The sequence below is a fragment of the Eleginops maclovinus genome, chromosome 8, assembly GCF_036324505.1.
Source record: "Eleginops maclovinus isolate JMC-PN-2008 ecotype Puerto Natales chromosome 8, JC_Emac_rtc_rv5, whole genome shotgun sequence".
Lineage (NCBI taxonomy): Eukaryota > Metazoa > Chordata > Actinopteri > Perciformes > Eleginopidae > Eleginops > Eleginops maclovinus.
Window position 1 is genome coordinate 1198362 of NC_086356.1, and position 19006 is coordinate 1217367.

General features: G+C 40.4%; 2 protein-coding genes across 4 annotated transcripts in view; both read left to right on the forward strand.

Moving 5' to 3' along the window:
- The window catches only part of septin5b (septin 5b), a 9759-nt gene extending 4053 nt beyond the window's left edge, over positions 1 to 5706 (forward strand). Inside the window, exons 4-12 of the mRNA XM_063890333.1 lie at positions 705 to 791; positions 870 to 993; positions 1638 to 1772; positions 1880 to 1997; positions 2617 to 2718; positions 3365 to 3461; positions 3548 to 3683; positions 4182 to 4284; positions 4408 to 5706. Of these exons, the coding sequence (XP_063746403.1) occupies positions 705 to 791; positions 870 to 993; positions 1638 to 1772; positions 1880 to 1997; positions 2617 to 2718; positions 3365 to 3461; positions 3548 to 3683; positions 4182 to 4284; positions 4408 to 4470 (965 nt within the window). The 3' untranslated portion in view covers positions 4471 to 5706. The remainder of the gene's footprint in view (positions 1 to 704; positions 792 to 869; positions 994 to 1637; positions 1773 to 1879; positions 1998 to 2616; positions 2719 to 3364; positions 3462 to 3547; positions 3684 to 4181; positions 4285 to 4407) is intronic.
- Positions 5707 to 6512: 806 nt separating this feature from the next.
- The window catches only part of mctp1b (multiple C2 domains, transmembrane 1b), a 31051-nt gene continuing 18557 nt past the window's right edge, over positions 6513 to 19006 (forward strand). For 2 of the 3 annotated variants that reach the window (XM_063889342.1, XM_063889340.1), the window contains exon 1: positions 6514 to 7155. In XM_063889342.1, coding sequence (XP_063745412.1) covers positions 6634 to 7155 — 522 coding nt within the window. In that variant the 5' untranslated portion in view covers positions 6514 to 6633. Of the gene's footprint in view, positions 7156 to 19006 lie in introns of all 3 variants that reach the window. The other variant, XM_063889339.1, reaches the window with a different exon arrangement.

Here is a 19006-nt window from a genome sequence, read left to right on the forward strand (position 1 = left end):
TGTATTTTATTTTATATCTTTTTTGGTATATTTTATTTTATTTTATAATATTATTTTATTTTATTTAGTTTGATTTATTTATTTTATTTATTTTATTTATTTTATTTATTTAATTTATTTATTTTATTATATTTAGTTTGATTTATTTATTTTATTTATTTTATTTATTTAATTTATTTAATTTATTTATTTTATTATATTTAGTTTGATTTATTTTATTCTATAATATAATATTTTATTGTATTTTCTTTGCTGTTGTTTATTTTAATCTATATCTTTTTTGGCACATTTATTTGATTTTCTAATATCTATTTAATTTAAATTTTAGTTCATTTCAAGTCTCAAGTACTTTCTTTCACCACTGAAAAACACCAAGTCCCAAACTGCCGGTCTCTTGAACAGCTCCATGCACATTCATGAATCATTTAGTCTCCAAACGGTCTCGGTTCTAAAACAGTGGAGCTTTTTCTCACCTCTCCTCCGCAGTCTCAGCTTTCACAGGTTTCTCTGTCCTGTGAAAATCTCCAACGCTGAAACACTGACGTTAATCAGGAGGAAGGAAATGAGTCAGAAAAGCTGTCCTTGTTTAATTTAATTAAGCTTTCAATGCTTTTGTTTGAATGTTAGACAGGCACAATGTTAGGAGCTGCTTTCTCTGCTCAAACATTACAATAAAAGGGGTCTACGTTTGCTGTGTGTTTCAGGAGAGTCTGGTCTGGGTAAATCCACCCTGGTGAACAGTCTGTTCCTCACTGACCTTCACAAAGACAGGAAACTTCTCAACGCTGAAGGTACGTGTCCATAAAGTACTGTGCTTTATTTCATAGATACACTTGTACAGGTAATCTTTATCTTGATTTTCCTCTCAGAGCGCATCCATCAGACGGTGGAGATCACCAAGCACACGGTGGACATCGAGGAGAAAGGCGTGAAGCTGAAGCTCACCATCGTGGACACGCCGGGGTTCGGAGACGCCGTCAACAACACCGAGTGGTGAGGGAAACTTTAGAATAAATCAGCTGGTAAATTACAGCTGGTAAATTACAGCTGGTAAATTACAGCTGGTAAATTACAGCTGGTAAATTACAGCTGGTAAATTACAGCTGGTAAATTACGGCTGGTCTGAAGGTAAAACAACTTTCACTTTTATCAGCAGAGAAAGTCTCATTCAGAAAGTGTAACCTGGGCGAGGCAGCTGGAGTTTTTGTCACCTAAACTCACTTTTGTGCCAGATTTATCCGTCAGTTTCAGATGATGAACACATCGAGACAACGCTGAGTAATTCTGCTACTGAAATCATCCAAAACATGATGAGAAACCAGTGCATATTATGGGATTTGGAGCAGGTTTAAGACCCTTTTGTTCTGGTGATTTCAAATCTGAATCGCTCTGAAAATTTAACACAACTTTAAACTGGGATTTTAGGAAAACCGTTCCATCTATCAAAAACACAACTCTGTGCGTTGATTTCCCATTCATTCCTAGGGGAAAAAGTTTTGTGACTTGCATGGAAACGGCAAGGTGAATCTCCTAAATCTTTGTGTGTGTGTGTGTGTGTGTGTGTGTGTGTGTGTGTGTGTGTGTGTGTGTGTGTGTGTGTGTGTGTGTGTGTGTGTGTGTGTGTGTGTGTCTTGCAGCTGGAGAGCGGTCACTGACTACATCGAGCAGCAGTTTGAGCATTACTTCAGAGACGAGAGCGGCTTGAACAGGAAGAACATCCAGGACAACCGAGTGCACTGCTGCCTCTACTTCATCCCCCCCTTCGGACATGGGTAACACACACACACACACACACACACACACACACACACACACACACACACACAGGTGGTGTTTCTGTGTTTAAATGCTGAGTGTGTGTGTGTGTGTGTTCCCGCAGGCTGCGTCCCGTTGACATAGAGTTCATGAAGGCGCTGCAGGACAAGGTGAACGTGGTTCCTCTCATCGCTAAAGCCGACTGCCTCACCCCAATGGAGATCAAGAAACTCAAAGAGAGGGTGAGGAAACACACCCTGTAATATTTATCATTCACACTAAAATTGTGCTTTTATTTACTTTGCCTTTTTTACATTTTAATGACATTTGTTTATTTATTTAAAACCTTTTTGAAAATATTTCAATTCCTCTTTTTTGTCTTTTTATCCCTTTCTTTGAAATAATATGAATTATTTTTATTTGATTAAAGAATATTATTTCCACTAATATTTAATTGATGGAGTTTAATATTTAAATGTAATTATTATATGTTTTTTTATGTATTTAAATATAGAAATAATATCAAATATGATGAAATATAAACCAATTAAATATTAAGTAATTAATAAATTAGGTAAAATAAATTCGATTATCAAATCTGAGAAAGAGGGTTAGGGTATATATATAAATGCATGACCAACCAGAGGAGAAACTAATTGCATTCAGAAGTATTTAATAATCTCTGCATCAGATTTAATTCAGTTTCTGCTGCACAGCTCTCTTTATCAGCACTGACTTCCTGCTCAGAGTGTGTGTGTGTCTGTGTGTGTGTGTGTGTGTGTGTGTGTGTGTGTGTGTGTGTGTGTGTGTGTGTGTGTGTGTGTGTGTGTGTGTGTGTGTGTGTGTGTGTGTGCGTTTCAGCTGAGGGAGGAGACAGATAAGTACGGGATAAAGATCTACCAGTTCCCGGACTGCGACTCTGACGAAGACGAGGAGTTCAAGAGGCAGGACAGAGAGCTGAAGGTGAGATTAAATCACGCAGCGTTTTATTCTGGAGGGCAGTTTGGATTCTAGTAATGGAAAGTAACCAAACCAAGCAAAACATAAGATAATGTGACCACTTCATTTATTCACCCTTATATTTTTACCCAGAATTTGAGGCCTCTTCCATTTTTGTTTTGCTAAATAACTGTCATTTTTTTGGTTTCTTTCACGTAATTATTTTTCCTCATTGCAAAATTTGATTTATTTGTTCCCTAACTTTTAGCTTTAACTAACTATTTTACCCATCATCAGTTATTTTTATCCAGCTATTTTAACAAATAGTTTTGAGTTTTTATCGTTGCTTTAATATTGAGCTTATGAAGAACTTGCTGCTCTATCTGTTTAGCTGACTTTTCTTTATGCTTACTGTAAATCCTTTGCTTATCTACATGAGCTCATGTATTCCTTCCCTCTTGGACTCAAGACTAGTGCAATAGTACCTCTATGGTGCACTGCAATACATCCTTTATAATAATCTATATGAATAATACAAAGAAAGGGAACAGCAGACACCTATGTGACTTCAGAATAAGAAGAGTATATCTCAAACTGCTGCACAACTACTTTCCAAATGCGTACTTTAAAACAGTACTTTATTCTAATTATGAAAGTGTGTTTCCTGCAGGAGAGCAGTCCCTTCGCGGTGATCGGCAGCAACACGGTGGTGGAGGCTCGAGGGCAGAGGGTCAGAGGGAGGCTCTACCCCTGGGGCATCGTGGAGGGTGAGATCCAGAAACTCTGCTGACATTTCGGACTCTTTAAACACAGTTCCCGCACTTATCTTTGGTCTCTTTTCCCCCGCCTGCAGTGGAGAACCCGTCCCACTGCGACTTTGTGAAGCTGAGGACGATGCTGATCAGAACCCACATGCACGACCTGAAGGACATCACCAGCGACTGTCACTACGAGAACTACCGGGCGCAGTGCATCCAGACCATGACCACGTGAGTCTGCACACTGGAAGCTCTGCTGGTGGGGGTTTGGGGACTCACGGTAGACTCACGTTAAAGGGATGCTTCAGATGTTTTGAGTTGAGGTTGTGTGAGCTTTACTTATCGATGCTTGCTGCTTGGGTTTAAGCACATTGCAACGCTGGTTTTAGAAAGTGCTTTATTAGATTCAATTCATTTAATGATGTTTTAATTAATTTTATTATAAATATTATTAATTTTATTTGGATTTAATTTAAATTTAAACTTTTTAATTTGATTATATTTTTCATTTATTTCATTTTAATTCATCTTTTTCTTGCTCTCAGTTTTTATGGTTATTTACATATTTCTGTTCAAATTGATCTGAGGCTGCCTGTGCATACTCTTGTGCAATATCATCAGCATTTTGTGCGCGTTTCTTGCAAAAATGTGCTTTTCTGCAGGTTTATTTCCAGCCTGCAATGACTCAACGATAACCCCGCTGTCCCATGATTTTGTATCCTCTCACAGGAAGATGAATTCAGACTCTCGGGTGGAGAGTCCGATCCCCATCCTGCCCCTGAACACACCGGACGTGGAGACGGAGAAACTCATCAAGAAGAAAGACGATGAGGTGAGTGAACAGGTGTTACATAAGGGATGAGAACCATGACCCACATGAGTGTGATTGTATAATCCCTTCATCCTCCTCTTCCTCACGTGTTCCCTTTCCTCTGTCTCATTATTCCCTCTGCAGCTGAGGAGGATGCAGCAGATGCTCCAGAAGATGCAGCAGCAGATGCATGAGCAGGACCTGTGACCTTTTATAATTAAGTGTGACTTCTTTTTATTTAGGATTTTAAAAACACAGGACAAAACTCCCACACAATTGTAAACCCAAATGATTCACAACATTCAAAAGAATTGTAAGGCACTCTTGAAAGTCATTCATTTGATCTGTATTCATTTTCATTCCTTTTCTATTTATTTTAAGGTTTTATTTTTATTATTATTTATTTATTTTAATATTCAAGTTTTTAACTAAATAAGAATTAAGGCAGACTTTGAAAGTCAAACGATTAAATGCAATTTCTTACTTTTTTTAAAGACTATTTATTTGGTTAAACTCTACTATGTAACATGCATGTTAAAATGAACTCATTAAATTAGTAAAAGGAATTTCTTGTAGAATTTAAAACAATATCTACACGCCATAAATATATTTTTCAGTGTCGAATAACTGCATGCTGGGAAATGTAGTTTTTACCCACTTTTAAGAATATACTTTGCATTTTTGTATTGTTATGCAGTCCTTAGCCAAGTCTCGTTAGACAGTAGAGAGTAGAGCACCTTTAGATCACATTTCCAAGTACTTGAATGAGAAACATGCACCTCAGTTTCTTAAGTGATTATTGCAGATATTTTGAAAAGTAGTTGATGTTTTGCAGGCTTAGCAGCAGATGCATGTTAAGAAAGAGTGTGTGTGTGTGTGTGTGTGTGTGTGTGTGTGTGTGTGTGTGTGTGTGTGTGTGTGTGTGTGTGTGTGTGTGTGTGTGTGTGTGTGTGTGTGAGTGTGTGTGTGTGTGTGTGTGTGTGTGTGAGAGTGTGTGAGTGCACTACTGCATACTTCTTCTTGTATTGAAGAGGCCCTATCATGCTTCTTTGGGCTTTTCTCTTTCCTCCCACACACTGTCTGAAACAAGGTACTGCAGTGTACAATCTTTGGAAAATGTAACGTGAAACAATCCTGCAGACGGTACACTGACTCTTTTTTATTTACGCGTGTGTGTATGTATGATATTTACCATCACCCTCCTATATCCAGATGTGATTTCAGTGACCAAATAAAAGTGTCTAACACGGTCTTGCCAAGCAGAGAAACAATTGGAGTAAGACCCTGACACATGATGAGCCTTAAAGTAATAACTTTGTTTCTACAGCGAAAAAACTGTGGAGAAAATATGCTTTACGGTATAACAAGGTCATGAATCAGAGGGTTAAAACACTGAATAAAATCTCTGTTTCCATCAAGTGTCTGTTTCTATATTTCTCTTCCACCCGGGGGCAGCACACACTGTTCATATATCAGCTTACTGCATGGCTGTGCACTTTTTATTTATTGTTATTAGTTTGTTATCAACATGAATTTACAGCTCAACATCAATACCTAAAGTAAAAATATTCAACCTTTTATGTTTGTTGTCTTTAATGCATGTTTGTATTTTGTCCTTTATATTAATTAATTATATTTATTCATTTAATTTTAGATTTTTGCAATTCAGTGCAATTACACAATGTAATTATAACCATCAGTTCTGTGTTTTGTCTGACAGTCATACATGCTTATTTATTATCATTTTATTATTATTATTTTATTATTATTATTTTGTCCCTTTTTTAAATTAATTTGCATTTTGAGAATTTTTCTTTTTTAAAATTAATTTTGTATTACTTACATTAATGCTGATTTTATTGATCTTGAACATATCTCTGACTTATTAGTACTTTTGTATTTATGTTTAGTCTGTCATTAATGCTTTTTATTATTATTATTATTATTTATTTGTTGCAGTGGTGAGGGGTAAGGGGTGAGGGCTTGGCTTTATTGAAATGTGTCTTTACACAAACTCATCCTAAAAGTGAATCCTCTGGCTTCAGCAAACACCCAAAGGAATCCCTACCCAAACACTCCCACATGCATTATAGCCTCAGGACTAAAAGGGGGGGGGGGGGGGGGGCACACAGGTAAGGCGGGCCCTGCTGGTGTAAATATCGCCATTAAAAAAAGGGGGCTGGACGACCCTGACTACAAGCAGTGGAAGACTGAAGCATGTCCCGCGTTTAGAGAGTGTTTGGGGGGGGGGGGGTTCAGAGCGCATTTCTCGGTGTAATGTAACGGAACAGTTAGCACATAGATTGGTTTCAGTTCCTCCGCACATCCGGACTCTCTGCACCGGTGTGTTGGCCTCTTTGAGCCCCGGGAATGGAGCAGTTCGCCGGGGAGGATGAGAGCGACGTGTCCCCGCAGCAGAGCACCGTGTGGCAGCAGATCACAGCCCGGGCTAAGCCGCTGCTCAGCCCCAAGCTGGGCTCCAGAGAGCCGGAGGAGAAGAAGGAGAAGGGCATGTGGATGTTCAAGAAGATGAAGAGGAAGGAGAACGTCTCCCTGGACCGAATCATCTCCTCCTCGCAGCCGGATCTGCTGTTCGCCTCAGCGCCGGATCCGGAGGCGAAGGAGGCGCAGCAGCTCTGCGGCAAAGCTGCCGGCAGCAGCGGCAGTGGAGGCTCCGGGCTCCGGGAGAGGCTGCCCTCCAAGCCCACGGTGGCTCACCTGGTTCAGTCCCACCACAAGAGCTCCTCTCTGGGGTCTGCGTGTCTGGAGAGGCTGGCCGGACCTCCAGGCGGTAGCAGCGGCAGGAGCGGCAGCAGCGGTGGAGCAGGCGAAGCGGCAACAGCTGCAGCAGCGGTGGAGACACAGCCGGAGGAGAACCAGGAGGATCAGCAGGTGAGATACTACAGATATTATGGGGTCTTGGCCTTTTTATATAACACTTAACACAAACTGCATTCATATATAATCGGGTCCAGGTATAAGTACACTCACTAAAGTAAGTACTCATTTATGCAGTTATTTGTTGATGCGTTTAACAAAATATCAATCAGTACATCAATTATAATGCACACTTCTAACCAGCAGCATGAAGTTGACATAAATATGGTGTGTTTTATATAACAGATCAATCTAACTGCATTCAGATATAATTGGGTCACTATTTTTAGGTGTTTTTAGCTGCAGACTGTAGAGTGGCAGCAGGGAGTAACACCATTTACATGCACACAAAATAGTTTCAGGAGTCATGTGCACTAAATTAAAGTTAAAGCTAGTCATGTAAATTCAATAAATCACTCAAACAATGTTTAATTCATCCCCGTCTGGATGTTTCACAGACTCCAGAGTGCATCAAGTTGACGTGAAGAGCGAGTTGATTAATAAAGAAGAGCTCTGTCTCTTCCTGTCAAATCTGAAGTCCACAAACACATCCTCCCTGAGCAAACCTGCAGGAACTCAGAATTGACAGGAGATATTTGCAGAGGATTAATATCACACAGATCCATGTGGTGCTGTAAGGAGATGCTGGCTGTTGCCCTAAAGACACAGCAAGAAAATAAACTCACTGAACAAACAAATAATCCAGTTTAAAGAGAACCTCCTGCAGCTGTGTTCAAATAAAGGTCATGCACACATGCAGGATGAAGTAGAGACTCTACATACTGATATACACCTGAACATCAGCAGGAGAGGACTCTTTAAAGTAGAGACTCTACATACTGATATACACCTGAACATCAGCAGGAGAGGACTCTTTAAAGTGGAGACTCTACATACTGATATACACCTGAACATCAGCAGGAGAGGACTCTTTAAAGTAGAGACTCTACATACTGATATACACCTGAACATCAGCAGGAGAGGACTCTTTAAAGTAGAGACACTACATACTGATATACACCTGAACATCAGCAGGAGAGGACTCTTTAAAGTAGAGACTCTACATACTGATATAAACTGAATGTCTCTAAAGTTCCTCTCTTTCTTAAAGTGAGAAATCAGTGTTTTTTATGTCTGGAGATAATTTGCATAATTAGAATTAAAGCTCTAACAAACTGGCCCTGAAATATAAAACCCTAAAGCACTCAAGTTTCATCTTGTTTGTTTAGAGTTGTTAAATGTAAAGTGTGTGTGTGTGTGTGTGTGTGTGTGTGTGTGTGTGTGTGTGTGTGTGTGTGTGTGTGTGTGTGTGTGTGTGTGGAATAGTACAATATCTCCTCTATGAGATCATTCCTGAGGAGATGAGAGTATAGAATAGTGTGTTTAGTGACTGATTGGTGGTGATGATTCAGATCGGCTGTAATCACTTCCAGAGAAACCAGTGTTATTCTGCAGAGAGCAAACCATCAGCTCTCCTTGTTAGCAATGCACAAAAACTTCCAGTCGTTCAAAAGTGCTTTGGTGATTTTCAAAGACTCAGTAAAATGAATATGTACCCGTGCTTTACGGGGAGGAAAGTGCAGGAGCTTTCTATACTAGAACTGCCCCCCAGGAGGGGGTCGCCATTTTGCCCCCGGGGTCCTCTTTAAGAGATTGTGAGGGGTCGAATTACAAAAGCATGCAGAGTGATTAGGACTGTCTACAGTCTAGAGAACTGGCTGCAGGCTTTTATGAAGTATACCAGGGGTTTTAAGCCCCGCCTACTAAAATCCTGCATCAGAGCGAAGCTGAAAATAAAAGTCTTTTCATCTGAAAGCTGCTGAGTCATATATTGCACCTCAAACCACAAATAAATCCAGAGTTTCTTTACTTCCTCTCCAGAAAAAGAGAGTAAAAGAAAGCCTGCCAGGAAACCAAAGCCATCCTCAAATGAAAACACTATAATAATTCATATTAAATTATAATGAAAATACACTTTACTTAGATCATAAGGAATATAATAATACAAGATAAAATCAAATAAATATGGAATATTAAACATACCACGAAAACATTAAGGATATTCTAACTGTGTTTGGGACCGTTGTTTGCACCATACAAAAGCAGCCTGTCGATTTTAGGAACAGATCAAACTGAAGCGTCTGTGCAGTCAAACATTTGTATATTCATGTGTTTCTTTTTGCAAGTGCAAGACCAGAGACAGAAATCCTCTCCCCTCCTCGGAGCGGAGTTCCTCCCCCTGACAGATCATGCATTATGCAGGCAGAGGCTGCAGGGTTCTGCATTGTGACTCACCAGGTCTCCTGTGAGGGGGACACACCCCGTTAGGAGGGTTAAACTACGTTATTCCACACACCGAACAGAGCTTATCTAACAGAGGTCACCTGCTGCGAGGCGTGTTATTGATGGCTTCGTTTTATGGGCTGTGTTATTGAGTTTCCACTGGGGGGAGCGGCTGACTCAGGGAAAACATGGAGCTCATCTGGGCTGAGATTTGATGTGATGAGCTGAGAGAGTCTATCAGATCATGGAGTTTACCCTCGTTAAAGGGTCTAAGCAGTATTTGTTTTGTGATATTGTGAAATTTCAGACATGCTTTTGGTATTTAACCTCATTTCAATCACTATTCCACTCAAAATGACCTGGAAATACTGACTTTACGTCACATTTAAATATACCTTCTGCATCTTAGAGTCTAAATTGGAATGTAAAGCTCTTTAGACGGTTATATCCCTTCTATAATAATAATTACAAATAAATAATATCAATACAAATTCACAATATTATTATAGATTTATATAATAATTAAAATGATATTCAATATAATTAGATAATTATAATGAAGACAATTCAAATATAATAATGATCATTATTTTAACTAACCATGATCTTTAATCATAATTATAACAATAAAAACAAATAATTCACTTTATTCTGCAAAAAAATGACCATTTCCCCCAAAATCACCTAAAAACCATCTGAAAATGTCTGTCTTTGCGGCCACCTGTTAAAACACTCTTCGCTGAAACCACTTTTCAAACTTTCCCCTCCGTTTATCTCAGAGAGCGAAGAGAAACAAAACCACAGATGATGCCATAAGACAAAGTATTTTGAGAGCATAGTATTTCTACTTTTACTTCCCTGCTGTTTGCGGACACTGACCTGCAGTGTCAGTCAGGATTACTCCTGCAGGATTATGAAATGCTCCTCCTCCTGCTCCTCCTCCTCCTGCTCCTCCTCCTCCTCCTGCTCCTGCTCCTCTTCCTCACTCAGCATTTACTCCTCCTCGCTGCTCGCTGATTTCCTCCGGAGAACTTTCTTCTTCTTCTCCTGCAAATCTGGAGGCATCCTCGCTGCTCGGCCTCTCTGGACCCCCTGCTGTTTTGTCTCTCTGGACCCCCTGCTGGTACCCCCCCCCTCCTCTTTGACCCTGGATCTCCTGATTGGCGATTCCGCCCCGGAGTCCCGTCTTCTGACCCGAGGGTTTCTCCGCGGCTCCTCCTGGGATGAATCCTTCTCCATCGCCTCCACCTGTGGACGCATGCTGTCGGTGAGGGGGGGGGCAGAAGGGGGGGGCGATGGAGGGTTCTGATCATGAAAACAAAACAAACATTTCATAGTTCTGTTTCTTTAAGGACGTTAAAAAGTCCAGAAAATAACAACAGCGATGTAAATATGTTGAGAAACTCAAACTTTATTACTCAGTCATGAAGACGTTGAGAGTTGTACTGAAAGTCTCCAAACTAACGGAGTCATTTACAATAAGACCCTTTTTTCACTCTCAAACAGCTGCTCATGAACTTCTGCCTCTTAAAACTCAGCTTCTATAGACTAGTTGCTAAGTTCTCAGTATGCAAACTAACTTATTTATTCACATTCAGGCACTGTTGGGTTGAGACGTGTGCTGAAAGGATGGAAAGTGTCAGGAGAAAGTTGCAGTGAGATGGTTTTTATATCTATAGGGGCTATCAGGTGACTTTATCTCTTAAAGATTGAGTTTTTACAGTGTTTTTGTTTAGTTTTGTCCTCAAAGTATGCAACGTTTATTCGTTAAGACTGAGTTTGCAAAGTGACAGGAGAAAGCTGCTAAACACGTCTGTTATGTAACATACTGCTCTAAAGCTTGACTTTCTACAGCACTTCTCTTTAGACGTGTACTCAAAGTATGCAGATAGAGTAGTTTGCACAAAAATAACTTCAAAAATACACAAGTAGATTTACTCAAGAACTGTGCAGATTCAGATCAAACATGCAACCAACAAATAGCATATGAAGTGTTATTGTGGGTCAGAATAAGGTTCAGTTAATGGGATGGTTTATTATCTATCAAGTTAATCAAGTAAACTTCATCCCAGCTGCAAGTTTAAAGCATCCACTATAATCACAAACACTCTGACGGTCCGGTCTCAGTTTACTGTTGGTACTGGATGTAGTTTGATGCTAACAACTGCTCCACAAGATCTAGACACTTCTTACACACCTGCATATAGGTAGGAGAGTGTGACTCAACAGATTAAAGCCTGGAAACCAAAGTGCATCGTGCTGAGGGAACGATGCTTTTTCAGAATGCTATTTTGAATTAAGATCTGCAGTATTTAAGAAACAGATTGGAAGATAATCTGCAGCACAAGAGGAAAAGTGCACGTTAGCATTAGCTCTGATTGTCTCCACATGTTACTCTGCTGGGTCATGATCTGCTCACTGTGTCATAGGGACAGGCCCGTTTCTAGGATTTTGGGGGCCCTAGGCAAAGAAGTTGTTGGGGGCCTTTAAAAAAAAAATTTCCGCAATTCTGTGCGTTTTAATCACAAAAGAGGTCAAACATACACTGAAAAGTAGCCTTTATTATTTTTTTTATTTCCTACTGAAACTGCTGCTTGCGGCCCTTGGCCTCAGCAAATGCAGACACAATCCCCTCCAAGTCCAAAGACCTGCGGACGTCACTCTCAATTGACATGAGTGCCAGTCCAGAGAGCCTCTCTTGGCTCATAGTTGACCTCATGTAATTCTTTATGCGCTTCAGAGATGAAAAGCTCCTCTCTCCGGAGGCAACCGAGACAGGAAGGGTCAGAAGTAGGCGCAGTGCAATGCTTAAATTGCTGTACAGGTCCAACAGCTTCTCACTGTATATGTAGTCCAGCATTTTAAATGGGCACCTGGATACTTCATCTGGAAAGGTGTGGACAGCAGAGTTGATCTCCAATGCCAAGTCGTCTGCATCAATATCATGGAGGGTTTGTTCCACTTTCCTGCATCTCTCATGCAATTTCCCAGTCTTGATTGTGGCCCTCATGATATCAATGCTGAACAGGAAGTCGTACAGGGCATACACCCCCTCCAGTCTGGAAAATCTGTCTTTTAGGCTGGTGATGGCAGTGTCAACCAAAGGCAGGAAGAAGTCCCTTCTGAAGGCCTCTTCTGGGGTCGATTGGGTTTCATCTGTACTCTCGTAAAGGAACTGCCTTTTCTTTTTACGTTGCCTTTTCTCAGGCAATTTCCTCTCAATTTCCAGATCTTCTGCAATCTCCATTGCATCCGTTTGGCTTGATGCGAGTCCATTTTCCCTGAAATCTTCTAGGTACTCTGTCACTCCCTCGGTTTCTTTTTTCAGTGTTTGCATTGAAACATCCGGGCTCTGGAGGAGCTTGCTCATATGGTTAACCTGATACAAAACGTTGTACCAGGTTATTGTGCACAGAAGAAAGGACCATGTTTTAAGCTCACCATGTAAGCTTTTTGCTGAGGACATGGTCTCTGAGTCCCCCTTCTCTGTAGCATATGTCTCCAGTGCTGACAGTCCGTCTAGTATTTCAGGTAGATGGTACCGCACTACCTTCACACTGTCAATTCGGGCCTCCCATCTCGTCCCTGAAAGTGGCTTAAGGGTGAGCTGCTTCACATGCTGCTTCAAAATTGCCCAGCGGTGCACAGAGGAACTGAAAAGGTTGTACAGTCGTTGCAGCATACCAAAAAAAGACATGGACAACACTGAAGACTTGGCAGCATCTGACACAACCAGATTTAGTGTGTGACTGCTGCATGGGATGCATAGCGCCTTGTTGTTCAGCTCTAAAATTCTTGCCTGCACACCCTGTTTGTGGCCCATCATATTGCTGCCATTGTCGTATGACTGCCCACGGCAATCTGAAATGCTGAGGTTGTGCTTCTCCAACTGGTCAAGCAGGATTTCACTGAGCCCTTTACCAGTTGTGTCTTCAACATGTACAAATCCCAAAAAATGCTCAGCAATAGAAACAGGTGTTTCACAGTTGACAATCCTGAGAACAACAGAAAGTTGTTCCTTGTGGCTGATGTCAGGAGTGCAATCCATGATCACGGAGAAGTATTTTGCTTTGTGCACTCTTCTTGCAATCTCCTGTAGGATTTTGTCTCCGACCAGCTGAATGATTTCGTTCTGAATGACTCCACTCAGGTAATGCACCTTTGTCTCTTTGCATTGTATTCGTCTGATGTGTTCATTCATTACCGGATCAAACTGTGCTAGGAGTTCCACTTGAGCCAGAAAATTCCCATTGTGGCGATCATACACGGTACTGGTAGTTCCTCTCAAAGCCTGGTTGCGTTCTGCCAGATGGGAAACTATGGCAATCACTCTCCGAATCACGCCTTTCCAGTGTTCAACTTCAAGTTGCATCAACTCCATCTGTCTTTGATCAATCAGTGTACTGGTTTGCAGTCTCCTCTGAAGGTCGTGCCACTTTTTCACATTGTCACAGTGCACCTTTGTGCACTCGTGTTTTTTTAGGCGATAGGAAAGGTTCTTCCATCCACCGTAGCCACAGGTCGTTAAGGCATTGTCACGCTCACGCTTCCCGAAAACAGTACAAGGGAAACAGAACACTCCATCTGTGTGGATGGAATACACCAGCCACGATCGATGTATATTCTCACCATTTTTCATGGTTCTTTTGTAACTGTCCTTGGTGAATCTTCGAGGAGGATTGTCTAAGTTTTGCGGGAATTCAATGTCCATGATTTGCACAGGTCCTTTTTTGACTATTTCACAGCGCATACTGCTTGTTAGGACACTGGGCCAACATCCTGGGTCATCACTTAATGTGGTGCTTGCAATACCTACAGGTACCCCAGTTCTGGATGGTGGGGTGGTCTCTGCCATGTCAATGTCATCTTCCTCTTTGTCCTCCTCATGAAGTGGAGATGGAGTTGATGGCACTGTTGAAAACATATAGTTGCAAATTAATTTATAGCACAATTGCCATGTGGTAAGTACAGCAACTAGGGAATGGTGATCTACTTGTATAATGCTTTAAAAAGAAAGGGTCATTTTAATACACTTTCATAGCACATGGGTGTTAGGTGATAAGTTGAAATTGTGCGGCTTAATGCACCTTCTGTTGAACCACTGCTGGGAAGTGGTGTGGATGCTTCCACTTGCTCCTCCTCAAGTCGTGATGGAGTTGATGGCACTGCTGAAAAATATGTAATTACAAATTAATTCATGGCACAGTTTCATGTGTGAAGTACGACAACTAAATGCTTAAGGTATGGTGATCTACTTGTGTAACGCTTTATAGCAAATGGTCATTTTAATACACTTTCACAGCACATGCTGCTATAACTTTGGGTCACTATGATAGGTGATAAGTTGAAATTGTGCGGCTTAATGCACCTTCTGTTGAACCACTGCTGGGAAGTGGTGTGGACGCCGCAATGTTGTCTTCCACTTGCTCCTCCTCATAAACATGTGACGAAGACGATGTTGATGGCCCTGGTGCAAAAATAAATAAATACATAAATAATATTCTTTTTATTTATATTGCACATTTTGCATGCATTGATCTCAACAACTCAGTTATTCATTAACATTAGTGAATGTCCCACATATTTGAAATGTCCAGAAGACTCTGTGGGCAAGTGGAATGAATACACACAACTATGACTTGAATTAGAAAAATGTAAAGTCATTTTGATAACATCAAGTGTGTTGATAGAAGGCACTAATAATAGGTAGAAAAGAACGTTACCTTCAGTAGCACCAGAGACAACACTTGGTAGAGCGGGATGAAGAAATTTCAGCAATGCCCCTTGGAGAAAGAATAAGTACTGTATGATTAGCTTGGTTATTTTTCAAATGCTTTTGAAATCCTATCATTTTACAGTCTGATAATTGTGGTGAAATAGATATTAAAAGCATTACACACAGTTCCTACTAGGCGGTTTAGTGGCGGTTTCTATACGACTACAGGTGAAGCACTGCTTCACCAAAAAAAAGTAAAAAAAATAATAATAATAAAATCTTACAATAATCCCGTTTTCACTGGTTTGAAAACAGAAATACAGTCACTAAGACGAGCTGTTTTCCTGAAATCAATTCTGTGAGTGGCAACAGCGCCATCCCCGCACCCGTGGTGTGTCTGTGTGTGTCTGTGTACTGTCTGTGTCCCATAGAAAAAGCTCAAAGCTATCGGTACAGTTTTTAACGGTGGTCCAGTGGTATTTACAGCTATCATGGAGACCAACAACAACAAACAGCAGAATAGGTTTAGAAAAGGATTAATTGACACTAAAGTGGCTGTTTTCTTCATGTGGCTGATCTGCGCCGGGATGTTAACCGTTAAAATGTAAATAAAGTAAGTAAATCAACCCAATGGTATTCTAGCAAAATTATTGTAAACTCCCATGTTAATCTCCTATTAAATAGCTAGCTACTACAGGAATAACTATTTCACTGGTTGTCTCAAGGCTCTAACGACTGAAAACATATGTGAAGTTTATTTAGGATATTAAGAGGAATTAATCGTTGATCAATTTGGCCAGCTGATAACGTTATGAACTTATAGTGAAGTCAAAGGTAGCAGTTTAAGTTTGGTTAGCATGCTAGCAGGGAGCACAAAGGCTGGTTAGCATTAGCTTACTGAAAAACAAGAAGTGGTTTTTGATGTCAATAACAAACATATGAACATCACTGGAAGGCATCAGTGTGGGCATTAACCAAATACAACAAACCTCACTGTTATTGACAACATGTGGCTTCCTTCTGCACGGGGCTGGATGCTGTTGGGTTTTCACAAACAGGAAGTGAGAGCGATTAGCAGCATCTCACTTCCTGTTTTTTGTAACCCTAATGAAGCTTCTCCTCTCGTGAGAATCAGTGTGTGATGTTGCAGCTGCTGCAGGCGGGGTGTGTGTGCAGTGTTGCTCTCTTAGTGGGATATGCATAACACACCAGATGCCAGCGTTAGCATGAAGGCTAATTTACAGGCCGCTGACAAAACGTAGTGAAAGTAAAAATGGGTTGGTAGAGATACATTTAAATATTTCTCTGAACATAAGAAGTTAAAATACAACATGCAATAAAAGATCAAATATGATTCAAGTATTATAAATAAAAATGAGCATTTAAAATAATTTGGTAAAATGAAGTAAATAATAAGATACACATCTTGAAGTTAAATTAAAATGTGCAACAAGGGATGAAATAAATCACATTTAATACAAATATTTCTATAGCATAGGAAAGTAAACATGTGCAATAAAAATATAATAGGAATGTTTCTATTTATTTATAGATATTTATTTATTTGTGTATATTTTTTATAAAGATTAAAGAAAAATGTCTTGAATAAAATAATAAGTAATTATAAAAAGATAAGAACGTAAATCAAACGTGCAGTAAAATAAAACAGAATTAAAATACAGATATTTAAATAAAACAGTGTAAATTATTTCAGTAAATATAAGCTGATAATCTACACTACACATATATTTGTAAAAAAGGTGAAGAGTCATGTGTCTGCAGACGCTGTGATGAAATGTGTTTCCTGCAGCAGAGAGCGTTCATTATGGGATTGATCGCAGCGCTGTGTGTTGGCAGCAGTGTTGATGTTGAGGGACCCTGGAGGATTACACCATGTTAGAGAGGACCTCTGAACATGAGGGGATTTATGATCACTCTCTTTAGTGCTTTATCGATTCTACTTCACTCCGGCGTCTCTGATCTTCAGAGCTGCTGCGAGTTTCTCTCTTTCTTTACCTCCAAATCAAACATGAAGTATCAGTATGTAGAGTCTCTACTTTAAAGAGTCCTCTCCTGCTGATGTTCAGGTGTATATCAGTATGTAGTGTCTCTACTTTAAAGAGTCCTCTCCTGCTGATGTTCAGGTGTATATCAGTATGTAGAGTCTCTACTTTAAAGAGTCCTCTCCTGCTGATGTTCAGGTGTATATCAGTATGTAGAGTCTCTACTTTAAAGAGTCCTCTCCTGCTGATGTTCAGGTGTATATCAGTATGTAGAGTCTCTACTTTAAAGAGTCCTCTCCTGCTGATGTTCAGGTGTATATCAGTATGTAGAGTCTCTACTTTAAAGAGTCCTCTCCTGCTGATGTTCAGGTGTATATCAGTATGTAGAGTCTCTACTTTAAAGAGTCCTCTCCTGCTGATGTTCAGGTGTATATCAGTATGTAGAGTCTCTACTTTAAAGAGTCCTCTCCTGCTGATGTTCAGGTGTATATCAGTATGTAGAGTCTCTACTTTAAAGAGTCCTCTCCTGCTGATGTTCAGGTGTATATCAGTATGTAGAGTCTCTACTTTAAAGAGTCCTCTCCTGCTGATGTTCAGGTGTATATCAGTATGTAGAGTCTCTACTTTAAAGAGTCCTCTCCTGCTGATGTTCAGGTGTATATCAGTATGTAGTGTCTCTACTTTAAAGAGTCCTCTCCTGCTGATGTTCAGGTGTATATCAGTATGTAGTGTCTCTACTTTAAAGAGTCCTCTCCTAGTGATGTTCAGGTGTATATCAGTATGTAGAGTCTCTACTTTAAAGAGTCCTCTCCTGCTGATGTTCAGGTGTATATCAGTATGTAGAGTCTCTACTTTAAAGAGTCCTCTCCTGCTGATGTTCAGGTGTATATCAGTATGTAGAGTCTCTACTTTAAAGAGTCCTCTCCTGCTGATGTTCAGGTGTATATCAGTATGTAGAGTCTCTACTTTAAAGAGTCCTCTCCTGCTGATGTTCAGGTGTATATCAGTATGTAGAGTCTCTACTTTAAAGAGTCCTCTCCTGCTGATGTTCAGGTGTATATCAGTATGTAGTGTCTCTACTTTAAAGAGTCCTCTCCTGCTGATGTTCAGGTGTATATCAGTATGTAGAGTCTCTACTTTAAAGAGTCCTCTCCTGCTGATGTTCAGGTGTATATCAGTATGTAGAGTCTCTACTTTAAAGAGTCCTCTGACTACACCATAATAAAAAATATATCATTGTCATGAACCGAATACTGCTTCCAGATAAAAGTCTAAATCCACCGCCGCGTCCACAGATGTGTGTGTGTGTGTGTGTGTGTGTGTGTGTGTGTGTGTGTGTGTGTGTGTGTGTGTGTGTGTGTGTGTGTGTGTGTGTGTGTCTGTCCTAAAATAGGCGTTTATCATGGCGACTGATGGGATTGTGTGTGACCTGATGCTATTCTCAGTCGGTGCTCTTCTTCCTGATTTACTGACACAACACAGCTAATCCTCTGTAAGCAGCTTCTTACCCGAGTCGTTCTCCTGGTGAAACCTGAGGCTGACTGTTTGTCTGTGAGCCGTGATGAAGCACAAACCCTCTGCAGGGAGGAGGCCTAACTCATCATTCTCCCTGCCAACAAATCGGGTCAATACAGCCTCAGTAATAACTCAAAACTGGGGCCCTTTAATGAGAAATCAATGCCACCTATTTCCTTATCAAAACAAACCAGTGAAGAAAAAGAGTGCAGTGAACATCAGCAGGAGAGGACTCTTTAAAGTAGAGACTCTACATACTGATATACACCTGAACATCAGCAGGAGAGGACTCTTTAAAGTAGAGACACTACATACTGATATACACCTGAACATCAGCAGGAGAGGACTC